The 23,515-nt window shown below is 40.4% G+C and overlaps 1 protein-coding gene across 1 annotated transcript in view; it reads left to right on the top strand.

Annotated features, from left to right (window-relative positions):
- Positions 1–23,515, top strand: part of TSPAN4 (tetraspanin 4) — a 181,063-nt gene that overhangs the window by 131,400 nt on the left and 26,148 nt on the right. Inside the window, exon 3 of the mRNA XM_062494480.1 lies at positions 4,603–4,677. Within this exon, the coding sequence (XP_062350464.1) occupies positions 4,603–4,677 (75 nt within the window). The remainder of the gene's footprint in view (positions 1–4,602; positions 4,678–23,515) is intronic.

Genomic DNA, 23,515 nt, shown 5'->3' with positions numbered 1-23,515 from the left:
AGTCATCATGCGGAGAGGCAAGTGTCTGGAGCATCTGAGAAAGCAGGGAATCTTGTTTGTTTGGGAGGAAAATACAATTAGTTTGTTCTCTGCCTGTGTGAGCAGCAATGGAAACATGCTCTAAGTGATGTATACAGGGTACAGTTCTTGATTCTCCAGCTGGTATCAATAGCCTGAATGAACAAAACTGGAAGCAGTGAGTCAAAAGCCTGGTCCAGAACCAGTGGGGATGGAATTGAAAGTTGGGACCTCTTCTCCTCTATCCATGAGGTGGGTTTGGTAGCAGTTGCATACTTCATATACCTTTAATGAGAATCTGGGGAAGTCAAAGGCTTTGTAGAATACAGAAGCAGCTGCTAAGAAACTGGCCTTAGTTTTCTTAGGGGCTGGAAATCAGCAGTGGTAGACAGAAGGGTGTTACCTTACCTCCCTCCTCATCAAAGTTTCTGTGGGGTTATTTCAGGTGTAATTTATGAAAAGCTAAGCGGTAGGGACCTCTCCACTGAACCTCTGCTGGGTTGCATCCCACTGTTTGACAAGTAGTATGGTAAAGCATTTCTCTGTACAAGGTCAGATTAATCTTTTTTTATGGAGTTTCACATGAATGCTTTGCTTTGGGATTGTTGTTTCTCCATGCATAAATCTTTATTATACCAATAGCCTACAGCCCCAATGAAGCAAACAAAACTCAATTTTATTCTTCTCAGTATTTATCACCACAGTGAGAGAACTCAATTGAAAAGCAGCTGTGAACGTTTCCAGCAGGTGTGGTGGGGTTTTAGGTGCTGTGTGCCTTCAGTGAGTTCATGTTTCTTCCTTCTGAATTTGAATGATATATGCCAAGCTGGGTCTGGCCTTAGATTGGCCATCATTCCCTTTGGGATGATGCTGAGGATGGAACTGAAAGCGACCTGGTGTTGGAAGGTGCTGTGGACGAGAGGAGCAAGATGTGCATGTGTCTGTGCATGCACCTTAGTCTGGTGAATCGCAGGTGGCCGCAGTGTGCTGGCCTTGATTTGCAGCCAGCACAGGCTGAAACCTTGATTGCTGCTTTCCAAGGTGTTGGTTTGGGTTCAGGTATAACTCTTCTTCAGAAGGGGGATGGCAGATGAGCTGACATGCAAGTGCTTGTAGCTTTTACCAAGTGATGAGTGTGAAGCCTCTGCATTGAGGTTGATCTCAATTAATGTTTGTAATAAAAGATACAGCCCCACTGTCTGCACATGTGGGGATTCATAATACTTGTTAGTTATCTGTAATATAGCTATGTGGGCTCTGCTAATGTTTCCAAATGTAAAAACAAAGATAGAATTGGATACTTTATATAAAACTGAGATATTTTTCTGTGGAGATAAAGGATAGTCCTTATCTAGATTTTGACTTTCTGAACAATGTACATTAGTTTTGTTTCACTATATGGCTTTCAACATTGACAGTGCATAAAACCACATTCCCATCTTGGAAGATCCTCTCAGTCTGTGTAGGGAAAAACTTAGACATGATATATAACCATCTCTGAGAGGATTTTTATTCTGGTATTTCCTAAATTTTGAGTGCTTGACTCCACAATTTTAGCATTTTTTCTGGTATCAGTGTCATGCCTATTTCTCCACTATGACCTGGAGAAGGCAGGAACACCATCAGGGTCTCACCAGAAGGTCCAGCCTCCTTATTCTGGTGGACACAATGGCACACCTGGCAAGAGCAGCTCCCTGCTCCAGTTTGAAGCTGGTAGCTTTTAGCAGAATTGGTGTTGTAGGGGAAAATACTCTAGAGACATTAAATTTCACTTCATTTGTTGCCAATCAAGATGAAATTTTAATTACTGATCCTAGTATTAAGAAACAATTACATACTTGAGAAAACACCTCAACTTCCCTCCAGACACCTTTCCTCCCCTCTTGCTAGTCCTTTCCAGGCACATTATACTCAGTCATGGGGATCAGTGCAGGGTGCTTTTCTTTCATGGCCACTCTTCATTTCTTGCTCTATTTTTTCCCATGGCTCCAGCATGGAGCCCTCCCCAGGCCACCATTCTCTCATTGGCCTTGTTCCTTCTGGGAATCCATGTGGACAGCTGTTCCCCCCCCCCCCCCCCCCCCCCTTCTGTCTCCTGCCTGGATTGTCTGCTGCTTGTAAGACCAGTTTTTCTAAAACTTGTAGCCAGATATCATATCCTAAGCCAGACCATTCCCCATCCGCTGTTAAAAATGTTCTTACTTGGGATAGCCTTTCTCCTGCAGTCACTCGTGGTGTCATCTGTGCTCTTTCCATGCTGCTGTATGCGGGGAGGGGATGAAAAACTTTTGTGAGAGCACAGGAAAAAAAAGATACCTAAGTTTTATTCCAGTTCCTGGACATACCTGTTCCAGGTCATGTCCTGTGAAGTGGGACTGGAGGTTATTGGCTTTGGGGAGATGGCAGAAAGGCACCACAGGAGCAGAAAAGATCTGTGGGATGGTTTGTGGGTTGTCTGGTTGTGTGTGAGCCGTGTGGGTGTACGATTTGCAGGTTTTAGCTGCTGAGCCCTCTCATCTCTATGATTTGTGAAATGCAGTCTCTTGAAAGCTAATAACTTTCCCAAAAACATCCACTTGTAGCTGGGTAAGACAAAAGGCTGAAATTTCTGTGCCTGAAATGGAGCTGCACTGTGTCAGCTCCTTACTCTAAGCACTGCAGTATGAGAGGACTTCAAATTAAAGCAACAGAAATTTAACCTGTACAAAATAGCATACTTTGTTATGTATGCTTCATTCTTAGAAGTAATTGAAGTGCTATTTTTGATGTTCTTCCAAAAGCTTTTATCCTTTCGGCAGAAACAAGCACAGAATATATCAGCACAGACAATTAAGGTTTGGCAAAATGGTAAGCTGATGAAACCGAGTCCTGTGGTAGGAAGTGCTGATCACTGTGTATAATGGATAACAAACAGTCTTTTTCCTTTGTTCTAGAAATTGTCTCATGCAATCCTGTCTATACCAGGGAATTTCACAGGGGGAAAATGGAGTTCGCACACACATTTTGGAAAAGTGGTGCTTTTATGGATGAGTACAAAAGTACTCTACAGCCAAACAGATAGAGGAAAATGTCTGTGCATCTTTACAAGAGGAATATGCTTTGTCCTGTTCCAGTTAATGCTATGCAGCAGGCTAAAATTGTAAAAAATAAGCAAGCTGCACCAAGACAGGTTTGGAAAGCCATAGAAAAGGTCAGTGTTGGATGGTAATGATATGGAAATAGACTTGGATCACAGACATAAATGAGGTCTGTGATTCAAAACTGGGCAGTAATAGGATCCAGTATTAGGGTCAGGCAGGTGTAAAAATACTGATGGTGAAAATTTGAAAATAAATAATTTAAGATTCATGGGGCAAAATGCAATGACTTCTGTAGACACAGTAATTGTACCAGGGAAGAAAAGTATTTCCCCCTTTGTGACTTTCTGCCCTCCATTCAGTCACATAAATCCATGGGTTCAAAGGTTTGGTTTTGGCTTACCAGGCAGTGCAGAAATTCTGATAAAGGCTTAGTAGCTATTAAACTTTTATAGGTTTGCAGCCTTGTGGTTGAAGAGACAGTAATTGCATTTTTCTCTTGGGGATAGGACTCCAATTAAGCTGGTGTTGCTCAGTATTAGAATTCTAGTCTTACAGGTTGCTAAGTGTGTGAATTTTGTGTTTTAGGGAGCTGGACCTTTGCCTCAGCCTAAAAAATTTCCAAAATTACTCTCTCCTTTACCTATCTAGTCAAAACTCCATTTCATTTAATGCTCTGACAGCGCTCACTCTAAAGTCTGGAAGTGCTGTGTTGATGCTGCTGCAGTCCCATCCAGTGTGGTAACAAAATGCAGAGGATGTGGTTTCCCAGAAGTGTTTGGCATTGCCAGCAGTTCCTCTCACTGAAGTCAGTCAGAGCTTTAGAGAATCTACTTGAAAACCCTGCGTTAGAAGGTTTTTATCCAGTCCTTCGAGCTTTTGACTCCTGGGTTTTAGGCAGTTCTGTGGCTTATGGGAAGAAAGAGAGGTGGCCCAACTTTGCTTTGATGTCTTCAGTACAAATCAGCTTTCAACTGAAACTCATGAGTGATTTGTGTAGTTCCCTGAAACTGCTCATAAAGCTAACATGGTACACCTTTCACTTCCTCCTTGATCCCATAATTACCCTTGAAAGGAGCTTTATGATTTACGGCCCAGGCTATCTCCTTTTGCCATGGGAAGTTAAGCTGTGGATTTCATGGATATCATTGGATATCATCACTAATACCCAGTGGGGGGGAAAACAAAGAAAACCTAGCACGGGAAGATTTCTCAAGGTTTGCTGTCAAAGAGAGCACTGGCTTGCTCTTGGTGGGGTTTTAGGCTGTTCTACTGAAACCAGTGCTATAAATGAGCCATGCCTATGCCCAGACACTGTGGTGTTTCCTGACTAGTCCTTTACCTGCTTTTTCAGTTGCAGCAGCTTTGTATCCTGCTGCTTATATGACTCCCACTCCCCATTCTGCATGATCTGCTGAATGTACTTGCTGTGCATCTAGAAAAAGCTGAAATAGATGTTGATGGTTTTTGCTTTTGTTTTATCCCCTGTCCTTTCTTCTCTTGACAGTTTTTTATCATGCTGTTAATTATATTTCTGTTGGAGCTCACTGTTGTGATTCTGTTCTTCGTCTACACCGACAAGGTAAGTCAAATTCTTCATTTTTCTTTCCCCTTCAGCAAATTTATATGCCCCTTTCCCCTATAAATAAATCATGAAGCACTTGGGTTGGTATGCACATCATGCTTCTGTCTTCATTGAGACACTCCTCTCAGAAGGAGCTCTCTCAGAATGCATAAGCAGCCTGGCAGGACTGGGCTGTCTTGCTTGCTCAAGTGTACAACTCAAGGTCACAGCTGCTGCCAAGTGCATCTGTCATTAACGGGGGAAAAAAAAGAAAAAAGAAAAAAAAAGGAAACAAAAATAACCCCCCAGAAAGTCCACAGACAAACACCAAAACACCCCACAAAAAAAAGCAAATAAGCCAACAAACCTTACTAGGTGTATGTAGGAAGAGATACCCATCAAAGCAAATAGGATTTTTAAAAGAAACATGTTTATGGTTTAAGAGCCACACTGATACTGTTAAAAAGGAAGTGTCCTCAGATCAGGGAAATGTATAAAATTCATTATCTTTCCACATTGCTTCTTGCATTACATGTGTACTCAGAGCCTAGTGGAAAGCCAAAGTAAATGTATGAAAGTTCAACAAACACAGGTTTTGTTTGTGCTTTCACATTTTACTTATGTTTGACCATTGTTCCTTCAGTTGTAAGGGCAATATTGCCTACCTGAATTATTTTTATCCTTTTATTTTAAAAAATCTTACGTGAATAAATCCAAAACAAGGGCATAATTTTGTGCTACCTGCTTATTCAATCAAAATCAAAAGTCCCTTGCAATTGAAGACTAAGGGGAACTTAATCACAGGGAAAGTGGAAAAATTTTACCATGAGCTAGCATTCATCTGGCACATGAGTGGTAAACACTTTTGTCAGGAATGGAAAGGCAATAGCAAAAAAAAAGCAGAACAAAACAACGCTGTGTTCATTAATAAATAAATTATTAATACAATTAGTAGTATATTAGTGATATGAGTGATATTATATTAGTTATGTGCGTGAGTGATTGGCAGGTGCACTTCTGAAGGACATTAAAGATCTAGGTTACCAGACAGTGTTCTGTAGCTGGAACATGGAATTAACTTGGCAGGTAATTACGGTAGAAGGGACAACTTAAAATTACTTGTATGTATTATTGGATTCTGAATTACTTGTCAGCTCTTGGCAGAAATATCTACACATCATACAGGAGTAAAAGTGTCTACTTAATATGCAGTGGACCTCCAAAACCCAAACACACTTGGTTATATTTTGAAAGAAAATCAGTTAGAAAATACTGTCATTGTATAACAGACTTGCCTCACTGTGAATATAATGTTGAATTTTGGTTACAGAAATTATTTACAGTGCGAGAAACGTAGAAGAGAATTGCCATGAAACGGGATTATGAGACAACTTAGATTCAGTTTGGGAAAGAGCTCATCTGCTTAGGAGATCTTATGAAGAGTAATTATAGTAGTTTCTAAAATAATGGCAGACCTAAAATAAAGACCTCTCCTGAACGCAGAGGAGGAAATACATGGAAGTGTTTCAGATTAGGTTAATGAAATAAATGTTTCTTATGTTCTAAGTCATCATCTGGTAGAACTCTTGTTGGCTGGTGTTGAGGCTGATGGCTGATAGATCAGTAAATGTGTGGGTATGGGGGAAAGAAAAGAAACCAGTGAAGTATTTTTCTTCATAAAGCAGTCAGTGCTGTTAGGTTGATGGGTGTGTCACAGAGAGTGTTCGTCCTCATTCTTCAGAGGTAAAAACAGTAAAAAAGTATCAAGGATTCCCTCCCTCCTCCAGCCTCTTGGTTTGCAGTGGTTTTTATTGATTCTTAATAAAGAGATCAGGAAATTAACTTTCCTCTGATTCACTGACTACCTGCAGGAGGTAGTACCCTGCAGTTGTCTGTAAGATCACAACAGAGTCTAAAATACGGGCTCCAGTTCAAATGCAGTTTTACTGAGTTAACAAATTGCTGTAGTCTGGGTATTGTGGATGATCAAATTTGAGGCTCTTAATGTTCCTGTATGACTTTAAATCTTATACTGAGGAAATCAATAGTTTGTGTTACACTTGCAGTCCTGCCTACTGCAGAATAAATATACTAGCAGCAGCCTAAAACTAATATTTTCATACAGCATGTTTGGGGTTTGTGTGCTGGCTTTCCTGTTGTGAAAAACAATATTGCCACGTGTATGGGGAAGTAGTGAACCCAGGCAAGTCCACTGCAGTGATTCATTTTATGTAGATCCTTGGAAAATCAGTGAAGGAACATTCTACACTGACACTTGTCCATCAGAAGAAAGTAAGGTTAGTTTTGTGTGCAGAAAAGGACTCTGTAGATTATTACTTTGAGCCACAGGGTGGGTGTGCATCAATGTGTGTGTGGGCACAGGGTGTGGGCTCCTGGGTCCTGAAGCAGTCTCTCTGTATCCATCACTGGGACTGTTGCTTTAGTGCTGTGTTAGTTACCAAAAAGCATCATGGCAAAAGTTCTTTACAGCCATTCACAGATAGATTTTTGACACGGGGCTTTTATTTGCTTGCTGTGGAGGGGTGTGCAGCTGTGGAGGTGAACTAGGACTCGAAGCAGCCTCAACTGACCTGTTCTCGTTTGTCAGCCTGGAAGAAGCCCAGAAATTGCCTCTGCCTCTCATTCTAGTGACTTGATTTTCTCTGAGCTTCTAAGCAGCCAACTTGATCTTATGCCTCAGGATGTCATCTTTTTTTTTCTTGATGGATAAAGGTTCATCTTGATGTCATGACATAAATGCTGCCCTGAAGTTCACAACTCTTTCTCTGAGCTGACTATGCAGTGTGATATTGTGAAGAGAGGGGGATTTGGGGAAAGCTCAGGAATCCAGAGTGTAGGAAGGAAGAGGGATAGTGCCTTGTCTCTTGCAACTGCACTGTAGATCTCATTGGCAGGGCCTGAGCTCACACCTTGTTCAGTGTTCCTCCAAGTGTCCTGACTAGTTGTGTTGCAAAATACAAGTCTTGTGACTTCTGCAGAAGTGAATGTGGGCTGTGATGGAATGCATATAGGATGGTTGCCAGGAAAAAACCTATAGCCCTTTTATTTTGTTCTGGCTGTTCCCAAACCAGCAGAGGGACTGGTTCTTAGGCTGTCTTCAGCTCAGTGTGAGCACCTGAGGGATCTGGCAACTCCTGTTGGCATTTGCACACATTCATATAAAAGTTCCTAACGTGTGGCTTTTAATTTTTTGAGGTCAGAAATACCAGGCCAAGAGATTGGGTATTCAATTGAGTTGGTGTGATTATGAGAACTAAGGTAGGTTGTTACCATTCTGAGTGCAGTATTTTTTCAGGCTACATTTATGTCCCCATTTGAAGCAGTCCAAATTCCAGTGACATTTCTGGAGTCATGAGGATGGTTATGTGCATGGCTGCCTATCTATAGGCAGAATATTCTCTTTAGTATGTTTTATTTTGATTCCATCAATACACAGAGCAGCACTTGGCATTTTTATATGTTTGACATTTCTATATGAGGCTCTCTGTGTGTTTATAACAGATCCACAGAGTACTGAGAGGGTTAACCTTAATTTTATTGTGATAAGGAGAAAGCAGTAGAGCCCTATCCTGTCAGAAGTTGGATACTCACATTTTTCAACACCAGATTGGATCCTGCTAGAATGTGAATTATGCTAATAAAATGCACAGTCTTGTACCAGTTCTAACTTGAATACTCCTCCTGGTTTTAGCATCTGTATTTATCTTTACTGTGATGATTCTCCTGGAAGCATAGAAAAAGAAAAGTCCATATTTACTTTTTTGCAGCTATAATAGGTGACTTTTTTTTTCAGTAGATGTCTGCATTTTATTTGATTTACAGGCAGAGCTATATAGTGCCCAAAAATGAAAGAACATAATTAAACCACCATAATGGGGGGTTGGTTTTTGGTTTGGGGGGAGTGTGTGTGTTATGTTTGGTGGGGGAGGGGGGAAGGCTTAAGTTGTTGGGGTTTTATTTTATTTTGTTTTTCTTATTTTTAAATGTCAAACATAACATGCAATATGAGTAACATAAGCCAGGAAAGAACAAAAGCACTGAAGAATCACTGACTGTGATATTTGATTATGGGAGCAGTTACTGCTATTGGCAACTTGAAGTTAAGATGAGAATTTTCAATAAAGATTAGACCATTAACTCGCTTGGGTCCCTGTGAAAATTGCAGCCTAAATTCCATGCCTGCTTGGCTGTGTTGAAAATGGCCCCCAGAACAGCCCACAGAGGATTGAAAAATAATGGCTACTTCTGTTTCTCATGAAATGTGTGAAAATGTTCTTGTTTTCCATGCTGCTTCAATATAGCATTTGCTGCTACATTACAAAAATATATTCTGTAGATTGATGCATTTCTTGGTTTGTTTCTGAGAAGAAATTGAAAATTGTTTTAATTTCTGGTTGATACTTTGCCTCATCCCATACAAATACAGCAGGCTGGAATTTAGTGGATATGATTTCAAATATAGCTCAGTCCTCACAACCTCTTAAACATTTGGCTTTAGAAAATGGAAAAACAGAATCTCTTCCACCTGCTGCACTCATGTGCAGTTGCTCACAGAAATGATCTGATCCTGCTGAGCTGGTGTGAGGGAGGGGTTCACAAAAAGTGATAGAATTATTCATATAGAAACTTTAGTTCAAGTCTACTGCAGAAACTTGTTCTCGTTGAGCTTCTGTCAAGAGAGTTTAAAAGTTTTCCATGTTTGCCTTTGACAGTGCAGCAGAAATGTCTCCTCGGGTAATGAAGTACCTCATGTTCCCAGTCAGCACAGCCCACAGGGCTGTCCAAAATGTACACACAGGGCATGTTAACAGTGCTGAAAGTGGAGAAACAGAGCCTAAAGTGAAGAGACAAGGTCACCCAAACTTTGCAGTTTAGAGGTGGTCGTAAATAACTGGAAAACAACAGGCTGTGGAAAATCCTGCAAAACTGGCAGAATGGTCACCACACCACTATTCAGTCAGATGGTCTTTTTCTAGCAATGTTTCTCCATCAGCATTTGACTTTGCCTACACCATCCCCCTCTTACTTTTGGAGCTCTTGAGTGGTGGTAGAATTATTGGGTGCCTATATCCTCTTGCCACAGTGAACAGCGCTGTTCCTGCTGCTGTGCAGGGCTGGGATAATTTCAGAACAGACTGTGTGGATAGTGTGTGCTCTTGTCAGCATGCAGAGAAGGCTCTCTGGAGGACTAGGACAATTTGAACTCTCTCTGGTACTTCTGTGAGGATGTGCAAGTTCTGGCATATATATGCAATGGTTTCTGAGCAGCCTGTGTGTTAATGCTTCATTTTCCAGTTAAAGTTCCATTTGGTTTGTTTGTACAAGACCTTTAAAATTATCAGGGCCACCAATCTGGCATATGCCTGCTCTCTGGAAGTGTTCTGGAATTTGGGTTTCACAGTGAGTGCTGATATAGCTAAAGATTTTCCTCAGGATCATCGGGAATAGCAATGCAGGCAAATGCGGAGGAATCCATAGATTGCCTCCTGGATGGTGATGCACTGCAATTACTGCTCTGTGAGTTGGATGTTTTAGCTCTGGTCAAGTATTTTATTTCTCTAAAGCAAAATAATGTTATATAAATGGTGGTATAAAATAAGAAAAGACAGAAGTGTCTCTGTGGTTTATTTTACTTGGTAATAAGCTTAATTTAAACTAGTTTATTAGCATTTCAGTACTGGTGTCCCACAATAGGGAGTTGCAAAAATTTCATCAAAAGAATTTAATTATAGCCAATTTACTTTGGCTTCTTTTCAGCAAAGCAGTCAGGCATAGGTTTAAATCTCTCCCTGTTCAGCACATAACCTAAGTGCATGCTTGAACCCATGTGACTTATTTAATCATATGCTCAAGTCTTGTTAAAGTTGATCTGCACCTTATGGGTCTTTAAAAGAAATATTGCTAGGAAAATGCTAATGACAGTGAAGAGTTCTGGAGTGTGTAAACAGGCATCACATCTTTCATTCCATAAGGAATTTAATGAAAAATAATGAATGTTTACTTCAAAGCATTATTGGTTAGCTTTTTCCATTTGTTCTGAACAGCTTTCCATTTAGTATCTTGAACTCCAACACATCACTTTAACCTTTTTTTAGGCAGGAGGAGATGAGGGGCATGGAATTTATTTGCCTGTGCATCTGAAAAAAACAAGCACACCAAAGGAAATCCCAGTAGTTTCACTAATTCATTTGTCTAAGTAGGATTTCACTGAAAGTGCACTTCCAAAATGTTATTAACAGTCTTGTTGAAGGATAGCACAGTATTGATGAAAAGAATTAAGTGCATGCCCAGAAATAGGTGTATTTAGGAACAATAGCTGCAGATAAAATGCATTAGGGCTCCCCACTGGGAACTCTCGATCAATGGTTGATCAAGGCCTAATTGATTCCTTGAATAAAATGTTAGCAGGGGAATGGGTGCAGGGAAAGGAAAATCAAACTCTCCTGAATTAAGCTCCATGCCTAACAGAAATACCCTTTGTAAAGATCAGACTATACAGCAGCCTGCCAGCTCTTTATGCCTCTTGCCTTCCTACCTTGGCTGAGTTCAGAAATGAAGATGTAGGTGGGTGTCTCATCCTCGGCAGTATGGATTTTTGCTCATATTGCAGTAAGTTCAGTATTTTCCATAGTGTCCCACTGCACAGGAATAGTGCTTTTTTTCTCGGGAGAAATCCAGTTCTAATCTCCACCCTGGCTAACTGGAATATTAATTCACCTATCTGTATGGATGAATTGGACACAGTTGTTGTTGCCATTGTGCCTGGCTTAAAGCCAGCCAGATCTATCTTTTATTTCCTGACAGCACTAAATATGTCCGAGGGTTTCCTGATAAATATTTGGTAATGTATCAGTCTACAGCAGGAAGAGATGTGATTGGGCCTCCTCCTTGCTAGTTTGCAATCTCTAATTACAGGTTAACTCATGATCTCAGGACCATGTCAAATAACGTCTGTTGTGGAGCATTTTACAATTACCTGTTTCCCACACCTCAAGTTTCAGGTTTCATAGCAGACAAAATATAAGTGGTTCAGGTCTTCAACCAGCCTCTCCCAAGGAAGACTCTGGTATGCTGTAGTGGTGTTTTTTAAATACTTTGCACATGTGTGCTTTCCATCCATCCCTTAAAGAGCGTTACAAGACGTGAATAGTTGAGCTCTGCTTTTGCTGACTGCGAGAAGTGATGTTAAAGGCCACATCCTGGGGAATGTGTAGTGCTCTCATATCTGAATGAATGGAGTGGGACCTTACTGTTCCACAAGCCAGGGTTTTACTCAGTTTTGACTCAGATGTGGCCACATAAGAAGCCATTTCAACGTCTGGGTGGATCTGGAAGTGAGTGCACACCAGTGTTGAGTACTGTCAGAGGTGAAGTGAGTGGCACCAGGTTGCACACACCTCACCAACAGCAGCTTTAGCTGGTGACTGACCCCAGATTGCAGCTCTTCTAACTGCTGGCACTGGTTTTATACAATTTTATTTGACAAAGGGAAGAATAGCAGGAGAAAAGATTGGTTTAGAAAGGCGAGAAAATAAATAATTAAGGCAGCTTTAGGCATTTAAATGCAGGCAGTGTCAAATGCTGAGGGATGTCTGAGGTAGTATATTGAAAAAGACAGCACATTTTTTATTCATTCTATGAACATTTTTGATGTGTCACAATGTGTATCAGGCAACATTAGAAAATGACAGTAAACTAAATGCTTAACATTTTTTACATATTAGAAAAAGAGAGGGGAAGATGATGTTTTGTGTTATCAGACTGTAAGCAGGTCAGTAGCATACAGTCCTTGTCTTGGATTTGTCAGCTTCAGTTAAAGAGTGATGAGCTAGGCTGACCACTTTATTAGGCATAATTTGCTGCTGAGGTTTTTTTCAACTCCTTCCTTTGGTTTAACTCAGCAGTGGTAGGCAGTGAACTAGTTGAGACAGGGGTCTATTGATCAGCAGCTCCAAACCATTACCAGTTTTGGGTTCTCTTAAGGCTGGAGTGTGTTGACTTCAAGGCCACAAATCATGCTCAGGGACTTTGTATTACCCAAACTCTCTGATATGTCCAAGGCTTCTCATTGGAAATATTGCTGCTCTGCAAGGTGGTGTAGTCTTTCCACTGATACTTTTGTGGGTTGAATTCTTCTTGTGAAGTTCAGGCATAAGGAAGGAGTTTTAGCAACTTTCTGGACACCAGCCATTTTACCTTTTGCAATATTTCCCAGACTTACAAAACCAACATAATCAATAGTGATTACCAATCTGTGATCATTGATGCCTGCTCTCTGAAATCATGCTTAGTATGAACTAATAATCTTTAATAATTTGAGATCTTGGTCTCCCTGAATCTGTGTGCAACAAAATCCCTGATTGATTTGACGGTGGGAAGGGACTGAGCTGGAAGATAGAATAAATTTTGTGTAAAGGGATATGTCTTGACAGGGAGCAGAGTAAGAGCTTTATTTTACATTTTCTGAGTGTACACATTTCTTACTTGACACGTACAGTGCCTCTGATAATTTGGATGACGGTAATATGAAACAATTCTGCTGCAGTATCCTGGAATTAGCAATGAGTAAGGCTTATGCAAAAAATTGTTTTGACTGTGTCATAATCTTAATTCACTTTATTGTACTGCAGTCATTTTTTGCACCCTCTTCTATGTCTTTGAATTGCAGGGAAGACATCCCTGAGAAGGGAGAATTTTCAGAGATGCTGTTCTTGTCTAAATCAAATTACTCCCCTGCTCCTGCTACTAATTGTCTTTGATACAATTTCTTAACGAGTTAGGTGATTTCTGTGATAGCTTATGGAATACAACAATGTATGTTTTTATTTTCTTGCTTTCTCCATTTTGCACTTTGCTGCCAAGGGTGATGTTGTTCTCTCAGTCATTTTTGCCATCTGCACCTTGCCTCCGAACCACAGGAAAGTGGAACAAGACATGCCATCTCCTTCAGCAGTGCTGATGCTGCCTCTGTTGACAAAGTCCTAACCTCAGCATTTAGGAAACCTTTTCAGAGGTCACCTTGAAGGGCATATTGAAGTGGAAACTGAATTGCATGTTAAATTGGTAAATTATGTAAATGAAGCAAAATGGAAAGATACAAAAGATCATTGAAGATATTTGAGAAACTACTAAAAGTCTCTATCCAGAGATAATGAAAGCAGAAAGTCACAAAGCATGTAAGGTTTTGATTAAGAACCAGATGTTTGTCAGATTTATCTCACAAGACAGCTAGTTTTTATTTTAAAAATTCAGGACCAGAGGAGTTGCAACAAGATTTGAATTAATCAAAATGGTTGAAGGGATATTTTAGAGCTGTGAAGAGAATCACCATTACTCTCTGTGTAACAAGCACACCCAAGGAAATATCCTGTAGATTTCTTTCAGGTCCACCTTTTCCTCTATGAATAGGAAATGCATTGTAGTTGGCACAAAAGCAGCTGGATCTGTGCAAACAAAGAGAAGAAATGTTTCTTTCAAGGTCGGTCAGCTTGTGAGGGAAAAAAAAGAAAAATTATTTTCTTTTGAGGACTGTGAAGAAAACTGGGAAGAATGTACTGCATGCCTTGAAGTAGGACTGATATTTAAGTAAATGTCAGCAGAGTGCCCTTGCTGCTGCCAGCACTGCAGGTGACCATTGAGCAGCCAGGTGTGGCTTCCCGGGGCTGGGTGTTCTGCTGGAAACCTGGTTGGTGCTGGCTTTGACACTGATTTATGTGCAGATGGCAGGGGCAGCTCTTTCATAATGACTCTTATCACTGAGAGCAGTGAGGATTGCTTCTCCCACTGCCTGCCCTAAGTGTTCTCTCTTTCATGGAGGTGTCAGTTTGCATGTACGAGCTGCAGTGAGAGATGATTAGATGAGTAAGACTAGGACACTGGAAGTGCTGCTGGATATCACAGTTTTGCCATATCCTTTTAAAGCCTTTTAGGAGCTTATCTGCATGGTGCAGTATCATGTGTCAGCACAAAATGAATGCACAACTCACCACTTTGTGTATGGTAAAATCCTGCCCTAAGTGAAGTCAGTGGGAGCTGCCTGTTGTCTTTCATGAAGCTATTATCCTTAATTTTAGTATTTTTAAAACTCTTTCCCACTTCCCAACTGATTGATACAAATAATGCTCACTTGAGTGTGTGGAATGATGTATTCCAGTGCTGTAGGAGATCCACTGCCTGGAAGCTGCAATGATTAGGGAGTTCTGTTCTCAAGCATAATGTCAATATCTTGTGATGCAGAATGTGTGGGATGCTGTTGTCTGCTAAGAAATTGGTTGAATTTTGGCTCCAGAAAGATCACACATTTCCAAAAGAAATGTAATTAACGTAATATAGATTCCTCTGGGTGTTAATTTCCTAATCTCTGCTGTGGCAACTTGGCTTTTCCATCCCTGTTCTCAATGACTGTGCAGAATCCATGCTAGGGCATGGAATTGCAGAATTGTTTAGTCTAGGAAGGATTTCTTGAGATGTGGTAGTCCAAGCCTCTCTTCAAGCAGGAGCAGTGAGAGCAGGCTGCCCAGGGCTGTGTCCAGTTGGGTTTTGACTATCTCAGCAGATGGAGGCTCCACAGTCTCTCTGGGCAACCTGTTGCAGTTTTGAACCACTCTCAAGTGGCCTTGTTTGCTACAAGAGTGCACCTCTGACTCAGGGTCAACTTAATGTCCACAAATTCCCCAAGGTCTTTCTCTGCAGAGCTACAGGTGTCAAAGGCTGTGTAAAGGCAAGGGAAACAACATCCACCGCTCCCCCCACACCCACACAGCTGGTTGGCATATTTTGGAAAACTGTAATGTTAGTTGTGGTTTCCCCTTTGTAAACCCATTCTGACTGCTCTCAGTCATCTTCCTGTCCTTCATGAGTTTGGAAAGGGTTTCCAGGATTGGTTGCTCTATTCCCTTCCCAGGGATGGAGGTGAGAATTCCAAGCCCGTAGCTCCTGGATGTTCTTGACTGCCCATGATGTTCTTGACTACCACATAGGAGTGGTATTTCCTCTCTTCCAGTGTTCGAGAACTCTCCCGCCTCTCGTGGGATAGAGTCCTCTCTTGTCATGTATGATATTGGCATTTCTTGTTCAGAACTTTCCGTCATTGTGCTGGCAAAGCAACATCCCAAGTGCTGCCTACCAGGGCACTACATATCCTGGAGCAGATAACATATTTATTTGTTAACACTCCCATTTCAGCCTTTTTTGTCTCATTCTGGATATTAATTTTGGGCATCTGCTGCAATAGTCATCACTTTTAACAAAAATTATGGAAATTGAGTGTATCTGAAATCTGCATGTCTACCAACCATTTGAGTTAATTTTTTGGGTTTTATGGTAATTTGTTGAAGGCATGTAATGGCAAAAGCTTTCCAATAACAAAATGCTCCCACTGGTGCATACCGTAAGTTTGAAGTGATTAAACAAAGAAGAATATTTGAGTTAAAATTGAACATGCTACTTAAAGCTTTTCCTCAGTGATACTTACTGAAATGACTGCTTTTCCAATTAGGCTTTGACTAATTACTTGGAATTGCTTTTTAAAAATACTTTGAATTCCTGGAATATGCTTGATATCAGACTGCTAAGGGGGCAGCAGGGAAAGACTTCATTCCACATCCAGCTGGACTTTTTGAGGATTTAATATATCCTTTTTCCACGTGCTCTTTTATTAGATTTTGTCATTGGTTACAGTTATATTCTTTGTATTCAAGTATCAGCTAGTGCTATGTATGGTAAAATGGAGAATGTGGATTTTTGCTTTCCTGTAATTAGTGGGACCATGTGAATCCATAGGAGTCGGATTCTGAACTCCTCAGGTTCCTTGCTCCTAATCCAGGGCAGTTCCTAGCACACTCTTTGGACACCTCAGAACTGTTAACATTACTGTGTAGCTCTTTGAGGAGATTGGATGAGGCTCTCAGGTGCACAGCTATACTCCCTGCTTGATCTAGAAATAGTTATGAGAGACTTTTCTGATCCAAAGGCATTCCTCTACCCGTTCCAGGCATATTTTGAGCAATGTTCCGCTGGAGTAGCTTGGCTATTTGGAGTAAACCGGTTTGCTGTGTGCCTGGGGCAGCTTTATTCTTCCCTGTGAGGCTGGAGTGACACTCTCAAGTGACTTGTGGCATGTCCTGGTGTGAATTTTCCTGTGTGGTTCCTGCTCTGTCCTGTGTGCCAGGTAGATGCCAACAGCTAAGTTTAGAGGTGAACATATGAACCTTTTCCACATGTCTTTATGAAGCAGTGTCAGTGCAGTTAAATGACATATTTTAAATCACAGACTCTGTGTGGAAATTTTTTCTGACTTCAGCAGCACGCCATGTAGTGGAATAGCCTGTAAGGGTCACTTGGTAAGTCCTCATCTATTCCACAGCTTTTATGTTTAGAATTTATACATCTCATTAATCTCTTTTTTTTTTTTCCAATAGCATGTAAAATTCAAGGACTCCAGTATTACTCTTTCTCAGTATTTTTCCATATAGACTTTTCTAGGGGAGATTAATTTATCAGAGAAATGTTGAGTAGTCCTGTTCTATGTAGATTTTCTTTTGAAATGTGGCACATTTAGGAACTGAGAAACAGAGCTGATGAGATGCAGTACTTGAAGCATGTTTCTTCAGTCACAGAATTATTCTCTTTCTCCTCAAAGACTGTTTGCTTTGTTCAGCTTAGCACCATGAATCCACAATTTAAATAGTGTGAATTAAGAGGATCAAGGTTCTGATCTCTGAAAGCTTGCAGTGCCCTGGTTGCTCTAACCTTCCAAGAGAAGAGGACATTGAGAGGTCCCCACGTCAATTCTGACTTGCCCATCACTTCACCTTCAGTCCTTGAAACAATTTCCAAGTGGGAATTTTAGGTTGCATGCTGAAAACTTTTGTTCTGATTGAACAGATTTAAGTGGAGTCAAGAAAGCAAGCATTTGACACTTGTTACAGAGGTTGTTTTAAGCAATTTCTAGGTGCTCTTTGAAGTGGTGGTGGTTGAGTCTGATAAAAAGAAAAAGTAATGCTAAAGGGAAATTATATTTGGCAGATGTTAAATACATCCTATGTAATAAAAATGTGCTTTCAAGCTGAGAGTGATTTGGATGTCTCTCCCTTGTTGACCTGTTTGGAGATAATTCAGAGAGGCTTGAATTTTGATAGTTCCTGAAAATTCTGGGATGTGTAGTACCCAGAATCCTTCTTATGTGTGCAAGTCATCTCTGAGGTGGAGTGACCCTGAGCAACAGCACAGTGGTGGGACGTGCTTCAGGGCACTGTCCACTTCAGCAACTTGCTTCACAAGGGAAGAATTCCCCGGGTAGGAAGGAATCTTAACAGTCTGTTTTCTGTGGACTGTGACCACAGTGCTGAGCCTGTCATATTCCCTTTGCAATAGGGAACATGGAGGGTAAAAATTCCTTCATGTTCTTAAGTGTGTAGGTTTGGATCACTTCCTTTGTTTTATCAGGAACTGCCGGCTTAACTGGTCATCCATTTCAAACTGAAATGGAAGAATAATTTAAACAAGGCTTTTATCTCAGCAGATTTCTATAAAGGTGAGTGGGGAATGAAAGATGGATTGCATTTTATGAAGTCAGAAATTAAATCGTCCTTCTACCCTTTAACTTAAAAATCCAGGAAAACTCAGGAAATGCTCATTGCTTTCTGGGTGATTGCTTTCATCTGTACTGGATGTACCAGTATCCCTCCTCAGACCTGGATTGTCTCAGAATGTACAGGAAAGGCTTTAGGATTTGGGAAATGTGGCTGTATAGGTCTTTTCCTGCAAATAAAGCTATTTCTCATAAGTGTACTCAGCACCTGAGAGTGAGTTTGTTATCTGCACCAGATTGACCCTGCAGTGCTCTGTGGCTTCACCTCACCCACCCAGGCTTCAGTAATGGTCCTGGAGAGGGATGAGGTCCCTTTTCTGACCTCTCCAGTCAGCAGCTCTGGGCACTGGGATTAGGTGGGGAGAAAGAGAAGGTTTTAGGCTGCTGCCTTTTTCTCAGGGAGCACAGCCTATTTTGCCTTTCTTGCATCATGCCTGGGTCAAAGATTAGAGTTGTGGATGAAGGGATTGAGGGAGGGGCTTTACATTGTACTAGAGATGAATATGAATATGATTGGTCCCCAAACTGGGAGTAATGTTTCTTACTAGACATTACACAAATTGTGGCAGAAATGTCTGTTCAGGATTTTCCTGGCTGCATTTGTTCTGTCTGTCCCTCTGTCCTAAGGAATGTAATCCCATGGCCCCAAGTATTTTAAAGCAATTAAAAACTCGCCCCTCATGATAGGAGTGATGAGGGGGATTCTTCACTTATTCCCCATTAGTCCTGAGCAGGCCTGACTCATGAATCCTGTAACCTTGGCAGCAATAGAATCCCCTTTTGCTTCACTATCTGCAAGGAAACGAATTGCACAAGCATAGAAATTCATGAACAGTGAATGCTGCAATTAATTTTGTTAAACTCTCTTTATATATTTAGTTTGAGAAGAAGAAGGAAGGAGAAGCTTATCACCAGCTATGAGTCTGAAGCCACAAATCTCACACAGCTTTCACTTTGAGATAAAAATGAATCTATGAGGAATCCAAAAACCTTTTGTTTATTTTATATATTGGAAGAATGAGAAATTATGAAGGCAGTAATGTAAAGTAGTGTTAACATCACAATCCCCATATTGAATTGATTAGTTTGGAGGAAACATATTAATAGCTTTTTTATTACTAGTCTGAATACTTTATAATAGCATTTATTGAAACAGAATAGAAATGTGAATGGGCGTACTCTATAAATCTCAGCTCATATGTAGTGGCCTAAACACTGTCTGAAAATGTTTTTTTTTTTAAAGAAGTCCAGGCTTTGAAGCTTTCTGGTTTTCCCCATTTAATCTTTCATTTGTACATATAGCAGGCAGTCATGGCAGAGGAGAGGCTGGATGTAAAGCTGAATGTATTGAAGGTGCAAATTTTTTCTCTTTATGGCCAAAACAGGTGCATGTAAATGTTTCATCAGCACACCCATTAAATTCCCAGTGGTAAATTTAGCCACAAGCATTTCAGAGGTGCTTACTCTGCATTTAATTTAGAGCTAAAAAAGAAGAAGAAGGTTTATTTAAAATGCATTGCAGTCAGCTTATTTAATATTCTTATTCTCATATATTCTTATTCATTATTTATATATGAAAAATAGATGAGAAAGTCACAGAAATACCCACACAGCTCAAAGTGATGAGGGTAGTTATTCTAAAATAGGTGAAATCTGGCTTAGCAGCCAGACAGTCATCTCTTGATCATGAGTGAAACAACCTCACTGTCAGTGAGCATATCTCAGACAGAGTAACCCTGTTATCCTCTCTCTTTAAATTTTACCAAATATTCCTATTTTTTCACATTGTTGCATAGTGTTGTGCTGTAGGGAGTTGTAGCTCTGTTTAATCCCTTTTTCTTATATTTTGTGTGGGCAGGAAGTGTTAACTCTTGTGGTCCAGCCTCACTTTGTGCTGAGTTAAGATGCAGGGACTTCTGCTTGTGCATCACCCACCTTTCCTTGACAACAGTGCTTTGCACCTCGTTTGGAGTTGTGTTTTCTGTGGGAGCTGCACTGACGTCACTTGTATGTGAAATGCTTCCTTTATCTGTTCAGAATGGGTGGCCAGAAACTATGATTGCTGGACAGGAGGAACAATGGTATGGTAAATGAAGTGCAGTAAACAAAACTGCTATCTGGAATATTAAAAGAAGTAAATCCCTGTCTGTGTGGAAAGCTGCACTGAAGGGAGAGAGCTACAAAGCATGAAGGAGATTCTTTGTGGTAGGATCAGATAGATACAGGCCCCTGAAAAGTGTGCTTGGAATGCTGTATGTTTGGAAACTATCTGCTTGATAAAGTTTGGAATAGCTACACACTAAATCCTTAAATTTTAATCAAAATAGTCATAGTGTTTCTGCTGTTTTAACATGTCCTCAGCCAGAATCATGGGATTCAGTTTGGTGAGGGATTAAATATCTGGGCTTCTATGTTGTGTTTTATTTGCTTTGGCATGCTTTTGTTTACTCCCTTGTCTTTTATAGGATAGAGTTCTACTGCACCCCATCCTTACAGTGTCTCTGTAAACAAGAAGAAAACAGAAAGCTTACTCCTTGCAATTCTTCTTGAGATTAGCTGTATTGCCTTACCCAAGTTTTAGAAGATAATTTTAACAACTTATAAAACTCTTCATGGATCTTCATTCAAAATGACAGGACAGAGAAAAACTAATTTTTTCCCTCTCTGATTATTTTCTCCTGATGAAACAGTCTTCCGTGGCAAAAAGGAGCATTTCTTTCCACCCTAATCCCTTCCTATCTTGTTTCATCACAAGTCACACTGCATTAGAGTCCTAATGTTTCTATCAATAAATGATGGATTTGCCAATGGTGATTTAAGTTTAAAATTACTTGCAAAAACTTAATGAAGCCTGCAAATCACGAATTAGATCTCAAAGAAATCATCTCTGGCAGAAAAAAAACTACAGGGCCAAAGTAATTTCAATGGTGGCATTTTTCTCCCCTCTATAAATTATGTATCAGGGCAAAACAGAGGTGGCTCTGTAGGCATTATTATGAGGGTAATAGCAAATAGCAATTTGTCTCTTGCTGCCAGAGCTTTCTCTTACTGGTGTGTAGTGGGGTGGGTGACATGATCCAGCAGAAAAAAAATTAATCTTTGCTGCAACTAGTTTTTCTGAGTGCCAGTCTCCTTCTTGTCTGTTTGGGTTCGGTTTTGGCTTTTTTTTCTTTCTTTTTTCTTTGCATTGCTTTGAATGATGGTTTCTAATCCTACTTCTCAATCTTGTGTCCTCATTACCAAACTGCTCAGACTGCTTGTCTGCTGTGGACAAAAACAATACCCTGAAGCTCTCAGCTATTGTATTTTTAAAAGGGGTTAAACTTTTATAACCCCAAGTCTCCTTTGCAGACTTAAAGTGTCCCTTTTGGCTCCTACTTTGCCTGTGTGGGAGAGGATGCCTGGTGTTGCTTGCAGTTTCATGAGAACTGCTTTTCTCAAAAATGCACGTGAGGGATTTGCTGTTGCTTGGAGCACATTCATTTAGTTAATTAGATTTGTGAAAGAAAATTAAAAGTTTCCTGTTCTAAATTTTGGATGTGTAATGCAATTTGAAAACGGTTATAAATCTATCTAAAATAGCCAGAAGAGCCATAGTTATCCTGTTGATTCTGTCCTTTCTTTTCCCTCAAATTCAAGGAGATAAGAGTCATTAAAGCCCTTCCCGCAAAAAAAAGGGATGGGTGAGCAGAGTGCTTTAATACTCTGCTTTAATAATCTTGCTATAGACTTCATCTCCTATCTGTTCACTTTGTTTGAATTTACCCTGTAGCTGAACCCTTTTTTTTCATCAAAATTTGGGTTCATCTTTTCTAGTATTAAAAATTACATTGGTTGTTTCAGAAATTATGGTTTTGTGCCCTCACATAATTACTGTGCAGCAGTATCCCGTGAGCGCACGGCTTTCTCAGTTTGGCACTATTTTTTTTCTAATTTGTTAAATGATTTTATTTTTCTTCCCCATATGTCTGCATGAGTGTCTCAGTGGGAAGAAATTCAGCCCCGGCTGATTAATCTGAGCATTTCTTTTGTCCTGTTTATGTTGTAGAAGGAATGGTGAGCACAATGAGGTTAGTAATTGAAGCTTGTTTCAGACCTCTCATTTATTCCATGTAGGCTGGGTGTCATTTTTCATCTGCAAAGCTGCTTTATGCAAAAGCTGAATATCTGTTACTTCTTATTTGCATGGTTTCAGCTCTAAGATTAGATTGTCTGTAGCACACTTATCTGTCAACAAATTGTTTGTCTACGTGATGAGACTTTACCTTTGGCAAGATGGATTTGGTTCTTCATTGCTCAGCCTCCAGGTTACAGCACTTGTGATTCTTGACTGAATGTTTCTTTCACAGACTTCTGTGTGCATTTGGCGCTAAGGCCAGTTGTACCACTAATGTGAAGCTAGCAAATAAATTATTAGTGCTCAGTGAAATCAGTGGGGATGTGGCTTTGCAGCTTCAGAACAACTGGAATCCAGTCCCTGTCCCAAGACTTTCTGTAGTGATGTTGGAGCCCTCCATGTTTCATTTGTGCAAATCTCTCAGTGGTGCTGATGAGCCTTGGCAGTGCTGGCAGCAGAGAGCATTGGCACATTCCTCCTTCAGTGGAAATTTCTTCACTGGCATGTTTGCCTGTTGTGTCACATAGCCAGTTTCCCAAAACTTTTCATCCTCCAGGGACACTCTGACTCCTGTGAGATTTACATCCCACATTCCGTCTTGGTGATTCCTGAGTCTTTCCTCCTGTCAGAGTTGCTGCCACTCAATCTTGTGACACAATGGGGTTTGAGAGTTGTGGTTTTCCTTTTCAGTCTTAATATACTGCAGCACTTCAAGTGATACTGATGGGTTTCATCTTTGTTAGTTCTCTTGATGACTTCCAGATTTTCCAAAATTCATAGACAGGGACTCCAACCACTACCTGACCATACTGAGAAGAGTATGCCAGGTTTTTGTATCCCAAAGCAACACTAGATTGCACAGTCTTCTGAAATTACAGTCAACATGTTTTCTGTGTTGATTAAAAAGGTAATTGGAGCCACTGTTTTGTTTTGTTGTTGTTGTGCTTTTCTTCTTCCTGTTTTGTTGTTGGTGGTTTTTTTTGGTGGGGGATTGTTGTTTGGGGTTTTTTTCCATTTGTCTTCAGAGGTGTGATGGTGAAAATTTCAGCAACACTATGTCAGGAAGTGTAGGAATAGGGAAAAACACCTGATCCTGTATCTTTCTTTTCTGTTTTGGAAAAGCTATC

The sequence above is a fragment of the Cinclus cinclus genome, chromosome 6 (assembly GCF_963662255.1).
Source record: "Cinclus cinclus chromosome 6, bCinCin1.1, whole genome shotgun sequence".
Lineage (NCBI taxonomy): Eukaryota > Metazoa > Chordata > Aves > Passeriformes > Cinclidae > Cinclus > Cinclus cinclus.
This window is presented reverse-complemented; position numbering and strand designations above follow the sequence as displayed.